Source organism: Mesoplodon densirostris, chromosome 3 (genome assembly GCF_025265405.1).
Source record: "Mesoplodon densirostris isolate mMesDen1 chromosome 3, mMesDen1 primary haplotype, whole genome shotgun sequence".
Classification (NCBI taxonomy): Eukaryota; Metazoa; Chordata; class Mammalia; order Artiodactyla; family Ziphiidae; genus Mesoplodon; species Mesoplodon densirostris.
This window is the reverse complement of record NC_082663.1, coordinates 43,930,620-43,945,479: the sequence shown is the minus strand read 5'-3', so window position 1 is coordinate 43,945,479 and position 14,860 is coordinate 43,930,620. Positions and strand designations below refer to the sequence as shown.

General features: G+C 38.8%; 1 protein-coding gene across 2 annotated transcripts in view; it reads left to right on the top strand.

The window, feature by feature from the left end:
• Window positions 1-14,860, top strand: part of PLPP1 (phospholipid phosphatase 1) — a 114,616-nt gene that overhangs the window by 28,430 nt on the left and 71,326 nt on the right. The window contains exon 2 of one of the 2 annotated variants that reach the window (XM_060092889.1): window positions 8,166-8,320. The exons of the other annotated variant lie outside the window; for it this stretch is intronic. Coding sequence (XP_059948872.1) covers window positions 8,166-8,320 — 155 coding nt within the window. The remainder of the gene's footprint in view (window positions 1-8,165; window positions 8,321-14,860) is intronic. 2 annotated transcript variants of the gene reach the window in all.

The window sequence follows — 14,860 nt, the reverse complement described above, 5'->3', positions numbered from 1 at the left end:
TAAAAGCCAAAGGATAATTTCTGTTACTTTGTTACTATTACTTTGCTTTTTGTTTTAAACAGAATAGAAAAATAGGCCTTTTCCTTTGCCCTGGTTTCAAACAATCTCTTTACCATGGATGGGACTTTTTCAGTTAAGTTGCATGTATAACAATCTCAGGAAACACAGTGAGAAGGGTTTCATTGTGATAAAGTGTTTTTTAAAATTCCAAATTAATGATCATGATCTTTTGTTTTATTATGAAATATTCAAACATGGAAGTACATACAGTGGAAAATTAGTTTTCTACCTGATTTGTATTAATACCATCTGGAAATAACTACTTGAAAGTTGGTTATATATTCTAGGCTTTCCAATGTATATTTAGATATAAATGCAAATAATTTGTTTTATATAAATGAAACTATACTAAATCTAATGTTTTTTACAGGTTAGTTTGCCTACTAAACAATATATACATATACATATATTTCTATGTATATGATTCATACTCATGCTATTGATTAGGTTTAAAATTTTTTTCCCCAGATTTTATGGTAGGACATCTAAAGCATAAATATGTTTTATATGAAGATAATATACAGTTGTAGTGGATGTGCAGCTGCTTTAGCATGATAGTGACCTATATGTGCTCAATACATGTTAATTTCCATTCTTCTTTTTGGACATATATGAGAAAGGCCATGGAAGATGATTAACTGGTTTTTTCACTATAAAGCAAACCTTTCTCTTAATCATATTTGTGTTTTGTGATTCAGGTTTATAAATTACTACAAGACTAGCAGGGTTGCTCTTTAAGAGTCTTGTAAGCTAGGCTGCCCCAACTATTTTAGGTGCTTGTGGTAAGAGCAGATATTTCCTAGTGAGTAAGAGACCACATTATGATTTATCCTTTTTTTTTTTTTTTTTTTTTTTTTTGGCGGTACGCGGTCCTCTCACTGTTGTGGCCTCTCCCGTTGCAGAGCACGGGCTCTGGATGCGCAGGCTCAGCGGCCATGGCTCACGGGCCCAGCCGCTCCGCGGCATGTGGGATCTTCCCGGACCGGGGCACGAACCCATGTCCCCTACATTGGCAGGCGGACTCTCAACCACTGTGCCACCAGGGAAGCCCTGATTTATCCTTTTAACTGAGAGGGCACAGTATAGTATGTACTGTAAAGTTGTACAGTATGTGAAAGCATTTTACATGGGAATCTTGGAACAAAGTCCTTTGCTAACTTTGAAGATGTATAGAATGGATGCTGAGATTGGGAATTCAACACTTCTTTTATGGCGTAGGATATGTTATTGTGTGCTTTGTGATAAAATTTCAGGTCTGATTGTTTCTGTAGGTTCTAGAGAAGAGATTAGGAAAAGATGGATCTAGAGCTGATTGTTAATTATTTGTAAAGTCCTATTTTGAAGTATTATTGCTTTATACTCCTCATTTCATCTGGAAATCTGATCCTTCTGCTTTCCTGCGGGAATTTGTGGACCTCTGTTTTGGGTGGATCAGGAAAGAAGATTGAATTGGGGCCCCAACTCCTTTTTTCATTGAGAAAAGAGTAAGGGGTGCTGCTGAGAGAAGTGCTTCTGCAATAGCCATGTCTTAAGCTTTGTTTGGAGATAATGCTGGACTGTACAAAAATTGCCTTCAAGATTCCAGGAATTTGTGAATCATAAATTTCTTTTAGCAATTAATGTGGATGTATCAGTCTTTTTATCTTTATTTGTTAGCACTTTGTGTTCCCAGTGGAAAACAAGCTTGAGAAATAATTGTTAGAATATAGAATTGGAAGTGCTTCCCTAGCATGTTCTTGGACTTAAGATCGTTAACCAGTTTTGTTTGTTTTTTGTTCTTTTCTTGGTTTATTTGTTTTAACTTGGGTCTTGTGGAGAGAAAAATAACTTAAAACTTTTCAGGACCTAAGTTTATAGTTATACAAAATTATTATTATGTGCCTCAGAGGCTTTTGCATGCTTGTTTATTCATTGGTTCATTTATTCATTCAACATATATTCCTTGAAGTGCTTACTATAGGCAGGATTGTGGAGGGAAGTCTATCAGATAGTAATCTACTCAGGGTAAAGGACAAATGGAAAATGTATTTTGTAGAGAGTCCAAAGGCTGAAGATAGGGGTGTGTGTGTGTGTGTGTGTGTGTGTGTGTGTGTGTGTGTGTGTATTTAAGAGAGAGATAGACACACATCCATATATACATATACAGAGACATGGTCCATAGTTCTGCGGGAAAAATCTCCTAAACATTTTTAGAACTGTCTCTTCTTATTTCCACTGTTATTTCTTTATTTCAAGCCCTCAACATCTCTCATATACACTAGTATTCCTTGCCTCTGGACTTTCCCTCTATTCTAACTTCATACTTCTTTTTCCTTTATACAGTTTTTCCCAGAGTCTTTTTCCCCACTAAGGCACAGATTGGGTTGTGTGTCTCCTGTTACCCACAGAATAGAATCCAAACTTCTTAATATATAGTCTGAATATAGATTCTGTAAATAGTCCCTTTATTAAACTCTCCTGAGTTATCGATATTTAGTTACTGGACTCTGTTTCATGCTGAGACCCTGACTGGTCTTACCTTCTGCCTCCCGGTTCTAGATAGCTTTTTCCCTGCGTGGACCCGCTCTCAGCATTGTCTACCTTGTCCTCAGTACTAGGAGGCTCACTTTGCCCTTTGGCTTCTAGATGGGTTTGAAGAATGGGAAGCACTGGAAGGAGAGTGCGGTTTCTTCTCCTGGAGTCCTCCTGCCAACTCTTGTCATGTTTGCTCTCCCAGAGGTCATAGCTCTTTGAACCTTTTAGGTCTAGGAGTGGTTGCAGCTTCAGAAGGTTGTACTGTCTCTTGACTTTGCCCTCACCATACCTTGTAAATAGTCCCTTATTAAGCTCTTCTTAAGTTCCCCAGTTTGGGGGTGCTGTTTCCTGCTGGGATCCCGACTACTACATTGTCTAAGTCATCTAAGCTTCAGTTCTGTTTGCAGTTACAGCTGTGTTATTTTCCAGTAGCGCTTATCTCTCTCTTATTAAAAATTTTGTGGTGAGGTCTTTTTCATTCCTTTCCTTTTTTAGTGTTTTTAGTCCTTCCCTTTTTTTTCTTTTTCCTTTCCTGGCACTGTGGCTGCCGTGTCATAGGAATTGAAATGTCTGAGTGAATAATGAGAGGAGATTTTCAAGAAGATGGACACTTGAATTTCCCTGTGCTATAGTGTAATATTTATTTAGATGTCTGAAATTGAGAAAATAGGGAAAGGTGTAGTGGGTACTGAAGTCAGTATAGTTACTTTAATAATGTCTAGATTTATATTTCATTCTTTTCAAAAAGTAAACTTAGGACTTATTTTTCTTTACCTTTGGTTCTACATATTAGAAATTAACGTTGATTCTCTTTAAAATGCATTTTAGATTTATTCCATTGGAGTATTTTGTAACAACCTGTCTTTAAGGAACTATGTACTATATATAAAATGGGAGATATTTTAATTATTACTTAATTGGAGAAGAATATAGGAAATAAAAAAAAATATATATATATGTATCTATCTCCAGGTATTCATTTGTCTATCTTCCTCAATATAACTTAGAGAAGATGGCGCTAAGAGCAGACATACAGTAGCTAACAAATGTGTTTATTAGCAGTATTGAACTTTTAAAAGTGACTTCTCTTAAGGGAATTTCAATTAAGAGAAAAATACCCTAGAATTATGATTAGTGTCAAAAATAGTTTCTATATCCTTTATATATTAAGGAAAGAATATTCGTGTCCTATGAAAGAGATTGTTTTGAGAAGAATCTTCCTATAATACTAACTTTGACCCAGAACTCTCTATTACTACCCTAAAAAATTACCACTGAAAATAATTTCTGTGTAGATAGAGAATATTTCATTGCTTTTTAGAGTAGAGGTGTCTGTTTACTCTGGGGGGATGGCTATACCTGTGTGTGTGTGTGTCTTAGTCTGCTTGGGCTGCCATAACAAAATACCAAAAACTAGGTGGCTTAACAACAGAAATTTGTTTTCTCAGAGTTCTAGAGGCTGGGATTCTGAGATCAGGGTGCCAGCGTGGTCAGGTTCTTTTGAGGGCTCTCTTCCTGGCTTGTAGATGTCCACCTTCTTGTTGTATCCTCACATGGCCTTTCCTTGGATGCGTGCGTGTGGAAAGAGATCTCTCTCTCTCTCTTCCTTTTCTCATAAGGCCACCAATCTTATTGAATTAGGACCCTACCTTTATGACCTCATTTAGCTTAATTACCTCCTAAAAGTCCTATCTCCAATTATAGTAAAATTGGGGGTTAGAACTTCAACATAAGAATTTGGGGGGACAGACACAATTCAGCCCATAGTAGTGTGCGTGTGTATGTGTGTGTGTATATATATAAATCATATGAGTAATAGAGGAAATCATTGTTTTTTTTTTTTTTTTTTTTTTTTGCGGTACGCGGGCCTCTCACTGTTACGGCCTCTCTCGTGCGGAGCACAGGCTCCGGACGTGCAGGCTCAGCGGCCATGGCTCACGGGCCCAACCGCTCCGCGGCATGTGGGATCCTCCCAGACCGGGGCACGAACCCGTGGCCCTCATCGGCAGGCGGACTCTCAACCACTGCGCCACCAGGGAAGCCCCATGTGATATATTTAACTTGAAGAAAGAGATTCATGCTTAGACAATGACAACCCAATACTGAAGCTCATTATTGAAGTTGCTTCATAAAGATGTGGTGTTAGTGGAGGTGGTGTAAGATATTCTCTCACAGAGTATATATGACACCTTTTTTCCTCAGACCTCATTGTCTTTACTCTGTTCTCACTCTTCTTGATGTCTTAGCATTGACGTCCTACATTTAACCTAGTACAGACTTGATACTCTAAGCTACTTTCATTGGCTTTTTGTATAACAACATTGTCTTACTTCTCTATTGTTCATTCTTGTGTTTAAAGAATGGTCAATATGTTCTGCTGAATGAGAGAGACACAGCCCCTGCCCTCTAGAGCATGTAATCATCTCCTCTCCCTCTCTCCTGCAATCTCTTTCCGTGATTTCACTATGGATATTAGTCCTTACCTGATTGTTTTTATTGATCTCTGTTAGTCTTGACTTTAGGCGTTCTCTGAGACTGTTTTATTCTCCTGGCTTGTTACCACCTCCAATGCCAACAATCTGCAAATCTGTCTCTACTTCTGATCTTCATCCTGCATTATATTCCTTTCGCTGTTCAGTGAATTTTCACTGAGAGCCAACTGTGTGCCTGGTCCGAAGGATACAAGAATGATATGGTCTTTGTCCTCAAGTTGCTGACAAAATGCAAAAAGCAGTTTAAAATACCGTGTAATGGATGTGTGTCCAAGGTGCCATGGGGCAGATAAGTAGGGAGTGCCTTACTTACCAGGGAAAGGGAAACAGGGGACAGGTATCCCCAACAGAAGGCTGAACATATACGTAGGTACCTAAAGTTTTGAAAACATAGTATGTTCAGGCAACAGCAAATTGTTCATTGTGATCGGAGCCTTAAGCTGCATGGGGAAGAGTGAAAGATGAGGCTGAGCATTTAAGGTGTCAGATTACCCCAAAGGCAATATTTTCAATACTCAACTAATTTTCTTTCATCATGAACCAGCTGCCCGTCCCAACTTCACATTTTTGTCAATGGGACCATCAGGGACCATCATTCTCACTATTCCCAAAGCCTGAAGTGTCATCTTCAGGTCTGCCTCAACAATTGTGACCAGTCCTCAAATTGAGTCATTTCCATATTCAAAACACTCTTTCATGTGTCCTTTTCTATTTTCCCTGTCAACATACTACTTAATACTTAATGAGTAGATTATTTCAAAGCTGTGTTAAATGCTCCCCTTTCTAATTGTTTTTTAAAGTTAATTTTTAAAAACCCCTTATTTTACTGTGTTACTAACCTTGAGCAAAAGAGGACAGTGATATTTTATTTATTTTTTAATTTTATTTATTCCTACAGGATAAGTCCTTTCTTAGGCCAGTATTTTAAAAACATAATTCTTTTTGTTAAACCCCCAAATCTCAGGTTCTCTGCCTTCCATTAAAAACCACACAATTGTGGAATTAAGAGTAATCCGCAGAAAACAAGGTTTTGTTTCATTAACGTTGAGTTTTTATTATGAACATAACATGTATTTTATACTGAACAAGCTTTTTCAAAGGACAGGTACCCCTCACCCAAATCATCTTCCTTGTCACAATTCTGTTAATTTAGCAAATCACTTGCCTCCGTGGGAGACATCATATATACACTGACTCTAGGAACAGATAGCCTGTGTTGTAATCCTGGTTCCACTACTTAGTTCCAGCAGGATTCCTCATTTCTTAAAGCCTCATAGTAATTTTATGTGAAAAAAGGGGGAAGTGATGTTACCTACTTCACAAGGTTGAGGTAAAGATTGAGTTAATCTGTGTAGCCTAGTGCTTGGCATGTGTGAGCACGCAGTACATGTTCACTATAAAATGTTATGTACCTTGAAAACTTCTTGCTCATTCTCTCTGTACTCTTGTTGGTGTGACCTCATGCTGCTCTTGCATCCCTCTACCACTAAATGCTCTCCTTGAGGCCCTCCCTATTGCCTGTGATTTACCTGCTGCTTCAAGTTCAGCTCAGTTGCCTGTTCTTTAATAGTTTTTTTAAAAAAATTAATTAATGTATTTATTTGGTTTTGGCTACGTTGGGTCTTTGTTGCTGCACGCGGGCTTTCTCTAGCTGTGGCGGGCAGGGGCTACTCTTCGTTGCAGTGCGCGGGCTTCTCATTGTGGTGGCTTCTCTTGTTGCAGAGCACAGGCTCTAGGCACGCGGGATTCAGTAGTTGTGGCATGTGGGCTCAGTAGTTGTGGCTCGTGGGCTCTAGAGCACAGGCTCAGTAGTTGTGGCGCACGGGCTTAGCTGTTCCACGGCATGTGGGATCTTCCCGGACCAGGGCTCGAACCCGTGTCCCCTGCTTTGGCAGGCAGATTCTTAACCACTGCGCCACCAGGGAAGCCCTAATAGTCTTTTCTAACTACTCCAGTTCACGTTGACCTCTGAATTCCTATAGGGCCTTTTATATCATTTTAGAAATTAGTCATATTTTCTCTTTTGTGGTATTCCTTTTAACATTTACATACAGTAAAATGTACTTTTTTTTTTGGTACAGTTCTGTGAGTTTTGACAAACACTTAGAGTTGTGGAATTACCATCACAATCAAGATATAGAACAATTTCATCATCCCTCAAAAATCTGTCTTAGTATTATTAGTTTTAAAACTGCTTCCTGAGTATGCATTCCTTTGCTACTTGTACAATTTAGGCTCTTGAACCGAGTGCCCGTTTTACACTAATTGTCTCCTCTATGTATGGCATACTCTAGTATCAAGGATATAGTAAGTAGATGCTTGACTGTTTGAATTGTATAAAACAAAGCCTAAAAGTGTGGTAAATTTAAACATACTAAGAAATTACTAATTTAAGTTATTTAACTTCTCTTTGGTCTTTCATTTTATTTGGGTGAAAAATTTCAAATGAACCTTATTCCTGTATAACTTGTTAAAGTGATTTTGGAGCCTTGCCAGGGCTAATAAAAACCATTTTTAATTTGTCTTCGGAAAACAAAGGGCTTATTTCTGTTCTTATTATCAAATATACTTACAGTTTCTATTTTTTTCTAACCCTATTAATTTAAATTTTAATATGAAACAAAATTTTATATCTTTTCCCTTCTTGACTACATTTGGCTGTTATGATGTATTATTGATTATTAAATGTATTTACTGAGTTTTGCCTTTTTTTCTTAAACATATTTAATGTATTGAGCAATTCAGTTAAAAAAGAATTACGTACAACATGTAAAATACAAAACCTTCTTGTTTTCTCACCTTTCTTTTTTCATGGGCCAATGTTGCTGTCTTCCCTTGGGGTTTCCTTTATTGATTGTCCCTAAAATCAGAGGTCAACGCAAGTAAGAGAATTTAAACTTGATAAAGGTGGGGCTGATGTGGACAAGCTAATGATGCATGGTTTCCTCAGTCTTTACTCTTGGATGTAATGGAATAGTGTGATCCTTTTTCAGAAAGGGCAAAATACGGTTAAGATTTGCATCCCATTCAGTAGACTTTACTTCCTAATGAAGTGAATTGAATTTAACCATGTGTGTCTTTTTTTCCCTTCCCTAACAGCTTCCATGCCTATGGCTGTTCTAAATTTGGGCCAAATATATCCATTTCAGAGAGGCTTTTTCTGTAAAGACAACAGCATCCAGTATCCGTACCATGACAGTACCGTCACAACCACTGTCCTCAACACAGTGGGGCTTGGTTTACCCATTTCCTGTGTAAGTAACTGAATAAGTAGGTAGTGATGGGTTTGTTGTGCTGGAGGTTTTATGAAGTGATCGGATTGGGGTGGGGGTAAATACATAGTACTGTTGTCACCAGGGTTGGTGTGGTGAATGATTGCTTAAAGAATATAGCCACTGCTTCAGTCCAGGGCAGTGTTTCTCCAGTTAAAGGGAGATATTGCCCCAAATAACTTGATGTCATCATAAAGAATTATAGAATGATTATTTTAGAATGAAGAGTTCATTTAAGTCATTTTGGATCAACACTTTTCAGTAGACAAGTGAAGAAACTTAGGCCCAGATACTTACTCAAGCCCAGTAAGCTATTTTATGGCAGAGCTGAAACTAAGATTATGCTTGTTTTTTTTTTTTTTTTTTTTTTTTTTTTGCGGTACGCGGGCCTCTCACTGCTGCGGCCTCTCCCGTTGCGGAGCACAGGCTCCGGCCGCGCAGGCTCAGCGGCCATGGCTCACGGGCCCAGCCGCTCCACGGCATGTGGGATCTTCCCGGACCGGGGCACGAACCCGTGTCCCCTGCATCGGCAGGCCGACTCTCAACCACTGCGCCACCAGGGAAGCCCAGATTATGCTTGTTTTATCATGTTAAGTGGAAATTGAGGCCACAAAAAAGGAGATAGATTTATTTGTTAAATTTGAGAATACAGCTCATCAGAAAGAATGTAAATACATATGCAAAAGAAAATCCTCAGAATATATCAAAACGATATCACTGTTTTTTAAGTTGTACTATTCATCAGTTTGTAGGTTAATACTGGGTTTCATTACTTTAAATAACTGGACACTTTGCTTCTAGGTTAAATTTCACAAACTAGCTTAAGGTTGGCACTTGAGATATTGTGCTTACTTTCTCTATCCTTGGTTCGGATTTCTGCACCTTGCCCTGTGTCTCTCTGTGTGAGTTGGAAATGGATGAGAAGAAGCAGAATAAAGATTTACCTCCTTGAGTGTCTTGGGAGTCCAGCAGATCATGCCATACTTCTCTTTCGACAACTTGTCTCTCGTCAGTTGCCTTCCCCAGATAGTTGACTTACATTTTTTTTTTTTATTGTTTTAGCAGACTGAAGCCTTATTTCCACAGTAGGACAGACTGGCTTTTCTTTCCCTATTTTTCCCCCAAATTGGCTAAGAATAATAGCCTTGTTCTTTGGTTTTTCAGTTCATATCTGCGTTCAGTTCATATTTGCCTTTTTGGGCTAGCAAATTATTTTTTTATTTTTTGGTGATGTCTTTAGCACAGTATTCTGAAGGTGAAGGGGACTTGGATTTAGTTATGTTTCAAGATATATTAAACATTTCCACATGCAGTCTGTGCATCCTAATTTGATTAAAGCCACTTTCATAGGAGTAAAATGGAAGGAAAATCTGGGGTTAGTTTAAGGAAATATTTACTTTTTTCCTAAGAAGTAAATTCCATGATAACTGGTAACCTCTATTTTAGCCACCAGGCTTATGAAACAGTGTGCAGGAAAGCATACAGATAGATGGAAGGACATTTATGTAAACATATCTTAATGTGCAAAAAAACCTTTACTCTAAGTTCATTAAAAAATGTGTTATTTGAAATCCTGTATGTCTCCATTGTATGCAGTGTTTGACTATTAAAATTCTCTTACTCTAGGATGTGGATTACTCCCTTTTTTTTTTTTTTTTTTTTTGCGGTACGCGGGCCTCTCACTGTTGTGGCCTCTCCCGTTGCGAAGCACAGGCTCCGGATGTGCAGGCTCAGCGGCCACGGCTCACGGGCCCAGCCGCTCCACGGCATGTGGGATCCTCCCGGACCGGGGCACGAACCCGTGTCCCCTGCATCGGCAGGCGGACTCTCAACCACTGTGTCACCAGGGGAGCCCTACTCCCATTTTTGATTGGGGATTTTAGCGACATCATTCTTGGTGATTATTGTAAAAAACACAGAAATGTCAATAGCCTTTTAAACCAAAATTTAGAGTAATGGACTTTGGATTATCCTTTTCAACTGTTGTGGTGTGTGTGAATGCAACCAAAAAAACCCCAGGATTTTGAATTTCAGCACAAGTATTTTTCTAGCATTGATTATTATGTAGATTATTGCTATAAGTATTATTAGTGTGCTATATTAAGTAGATGATATTCACAGTTTTAAAGGATAAAATACAACTTGGAAGAAATATTTTCCCCTATTTTTGGTATTCTAATTGCTTTCAGATTACTTTTTAAAAATCACTTTTACTCCCTTTATTAATGTCTGAGGAAAAAGACAATACAGAATAAGTTTTGGGGGTTGAATTATTATATAATACTGCATCTCTAAAGTTTGAGATTCGGCAATATTTAGGAAGATGAGGCAGATAATTTACTGTGGATATATGGATTTTCTCAAGTTCTTTGTTTTTGGCATATAGTTCGAAAAATCATATTTCTTTAGGTGACTGTCCCAAAGGAGGTAAATGAGGCCCAGTATTTTTAAAAATTTTTGAGTAGCTACTTAAATGGTAATAAAAAATTGCTATGAAGAAAAAAAATGGATGGGTTAGTAATATGTTTATAAGGTGTAAAGTAATATATAAGTAAAGTGTTATATATGGCAAAAGTGGCCATAAGAGCCCTGCACTGTAGGAGGACATTGGTGTTTGTTGGGTTTTTTTTTTTTTTTTTTTTTCGGTATGCGGGCCTCTCACTGCTGTGGCCTCCCCCGTTGCGGAGCACAGGCTCCGGACGCGCAGGCTCAGCGGCCATGGCTCACGGGCCCAGCCGCTCCGCGGCATATGGGATCCTCCCAGACCGGGGCACGAACCCGTATCCCCTGCATCGGCAGGCGGACTCTCAACCACTTGCGCCACCAGGGAGGCCCTGTTTGTTGGGTTTTATGGCATGACAAGTCTCTCGTGCCACCCTTTCCTGTACTAGTCCAGAAAGCTGGTATCAAAATGGCCTGTTGCCCACACTTGAATATTCTAACTCCTTTGTTTCCATGTTGACGTAAGTGCTGTGCTGCCTTTTCCCAGTTTCCCCCCAATTGGACAAGGCAATAAGCTTTGCTAGGGTAAGAATGGTCTGTTTTGCTCCACTTGTATCCTTAGTATCAAGCACATTGCTTGGTATGTAATAGGTGTTTAATAAATATAGATAGAAAAATTTAATGAAAAAATACTAAATGTGAAATGGAATAAGATTGTCACTTACGTTTAATAATAATTACTACCATGAAAATTCAGCTTAACCCTTTGGAAATATATTGTATTTCCAAGTCATCTCTTAATATCAGATACCTCATTAAAATAGCTTTTCAGGAAAAAAATGGAACACTATCATACTGAATATATATCCTGATTAGAGATAACTTAAAATATGGGGGAACGTCTACTGGAATGAAAGAAATATGGTATTATGGAGCTTAATTTCTTAGGTTTGAAAAAAGTTTTATTTCCTTGTTTACTTATTACGATGTGGAGCTGTATTTTTTGTCTACATTGTTGTGGAAAGTACTGCTTCAGTCAGTTCATATGAGCATTTATTCCAGCACCCTTTTTTTATATAATTGTCACAAAATGAAGTAGTACCAGATGCATCCTTAAGTAATTTGTTATAATCACAAACATTTTCTTTGTTTAAAACTGCTTTTTATACTACTGTTGGAAGAGGTAATGTATAGATTTGGTATATTAAGTATTTGTCATACATCCATTTTACAGAACGCTTGAAAATATTTTGATAAACTTTAATATATTGGATGAACCTAAAGGAAAGAAAAGTTATATAAATATTGAGTATATACTGCCAATAATGAAAACTAAAGCTCAGTTGCACATTAGCCAAGCTTACTGAATTCCACTGCTGGTTTCCTAAATGCTGTGGCTTTTTAAAGGATTCATAGGAAAAAATTTCTGCTCATAAAATCTTCTTTTTTTTTTTTTTTTTTTTTCTTTTTGCGGTATGCGGGCCTCTCACTGTTGTGGCCCCTCCCGTTGCGGAGCACAGGCTCCGGATGCGCAGGCCCAGCGGCCATGGCTCACGGGCCCAGCCGCTCCGCGGCATATGGGATCCTCCCATACCGGGGCACGAACCCGTATCCCCTGCATCGGCAGGCGGACTCTCAACCACTGCGCCACCAGGGAGGCCCTAAAATCTTCTTTTTTAAAAAAATTTATTTATTTATTTATTTATGGCTGTGTTGGGTCTGTTGCACGCAGGCTTCTCTAGTTGCAGCGAGCGGGAGCTACTCTTCATTGCAGTATGCACGCTTCTCATTGTGGTGGCTTCTCTTGTTGCGGAGCTCGGGCTCTAGGCAAGTGGGCTTCAGTAGTTGTGGTGCATGGGCTCAGTAGTTGTGGCTTGTGGGCTCTAGAGTGCAGGCTCAGTAGTTGTGGCGCATGGGCTTAGTTGCTTCATGGCATGTAGGATCTTCCTGGACTAGGGCTCGAACCTGTGTCCCCTGCATTGGCAGGAGGATTCTTAACCACTGCGCCACCAGGGAAGTCCCAAAATCTTCTTTTTAAAAGTAGTTTCAGGGAATGTTATGGAATGCCTTTTCTAAGGTTAAGTGGTCAAGAGCTGTTGCTTCACACACTGAGTACATCTCTATTAAATGACTAGACATTGTCTTTTAACTTTTCTACTGCATGTATCTTGACAAATCTGCAGGATTTAAGTGGGTTAAATGTTATTCCTGGATGGGAATATCTGATTTTTGAGAAACCCTAAAATCTCTTTCTACTAAGTGAGCTTCATCAGTGAATTATATGTGATAAGAAGATAATTGAGGGCTTCCCTGGTGGCGCAGCGGTTAAGAATCCGCCTGCCAATGCAGGGGACATGGGTTCAATCCCTGGCCCGGGAAGATCCCACATGCTGCGGAGCAACTAAGCCCGTGCGCCACAACTACTGAGCCTGCACTCTAGAGCCTGCGAGCCGCAACTTCTGAGCCCATGTGCCACAACTACTGAAGCCCGCAGGCCTAGACCCTGTGCTCTGCAACAAGAGAAGCCACGACAATGAGAAGCCCACGCACCACAACAAAGAGTAGCCCTCGCTCACCACAACTAGAGAAAGCCCGTGCACAGCAACGAAGACCTAATACAGCCCAAAATAAAAACAAATAAATAAATTTATAAAAAAAAGATAATTGAAATTAAAATGTTCATTTTGCCTCCCACCAGGAATTAAGTCCTTTTACAGAGCATCTAAACTTGCACTCAGAGTTACACCCCTACCCCTGCCACTTTTTCAAGCAGAAGTGACATAATTTTTTAATTTGTTAAATATTGAACTGGCAAAATGACCAAACAAAAATATTTTTGATGGATGTAATGAGATTAATATGCAGTTATATTAAAATATATGAAAAAGGTCAAATATATCTTTTCATTAATTCCTTTTTATAAAATGGGCCAAATATATATATATATATATATATATGTTTTTTTTTTTGTTTTTTTTTTTTGCGGTACACGGGCCTCTCACTGTTGTGGCATCTCCCGTTGTGGAGCGCAGGCTCCGGATGCGCAGGCTCAGCGGCCATGGCTCACGGCCCAGCCGCTCCGCGACATGTGGGATCTTCCTGGACCGGGGCACGAACCCATGTCTCCTGCATCGGCAGGTGGACTCTCAACCACTGTGCCACCAGGGAAGCCCTATATATTTTAAAATAAACCTTTCATCTCTGAATACATGAAAATTCTAGCATGGTAATATCTGGGTTTTTCTGTTATGGACCAAAGAGTTTGAAGGCAGAGTATCTCAGTATAACTTATTTTGGGAATGTCATCTGTCATACTTTAGGTAAAAGTGAAGTGAAGGCATTTGTGTTAATATTTCATAAGTTTATTTTCCTCTTTCATAAATACTATTTTGAAAACTCTAGCTGGGGGTATTATATACTCTACTTTTTTAGGTCCTAATAAATTGGTTGAACTTGTGACATTGTTTCCTTGAACATTTTTGTAATTAAAAATAAATTTGCAGCTTGGATTTGGCAGTGAGTTTTTAGATAACAATGCCAAAAGCATGGTCCATGAGAGAAATAATAAGTTGTACTTAATTAAAATTAAAAACTTCCGCTCTGTGTAAAGCTACGCACTGGGGGAAAATATTTATAAAACACATATCTGATAAAGGACTTGTGTCCAAAATATACAAAGAACTCTTAAAACACAGCAAAAAACAAACAGCCCAATCAAAAAGTGGCAAAAAGGTCTGAATAGACACCTCAGTGAAGAAGATATACAAATGGCAAATAAGCATATGAAAAGATGCCCCATATCATACTTTATTAGGGAATTGTAAACTAAAACAACAGTCAGATTCCTCTACACATCTATTAGAATGGCTAAAATTTGAAACACTGACAACACCAGATGCTGTGAGGATGTGGAGCAACAGAAATTCTCAGTCATTGCTGGTGGGAATGTAAAATGGTAAAGCCACTTTGGAAGACTGGCAGTTTTTTACAAAACTAAACATAGTCTTACCACAGGACCTAGCAATGGAGCTCCTAGGTATTTACCCAAATGCGTTGAAAACTTATGTCCACATAAAAACC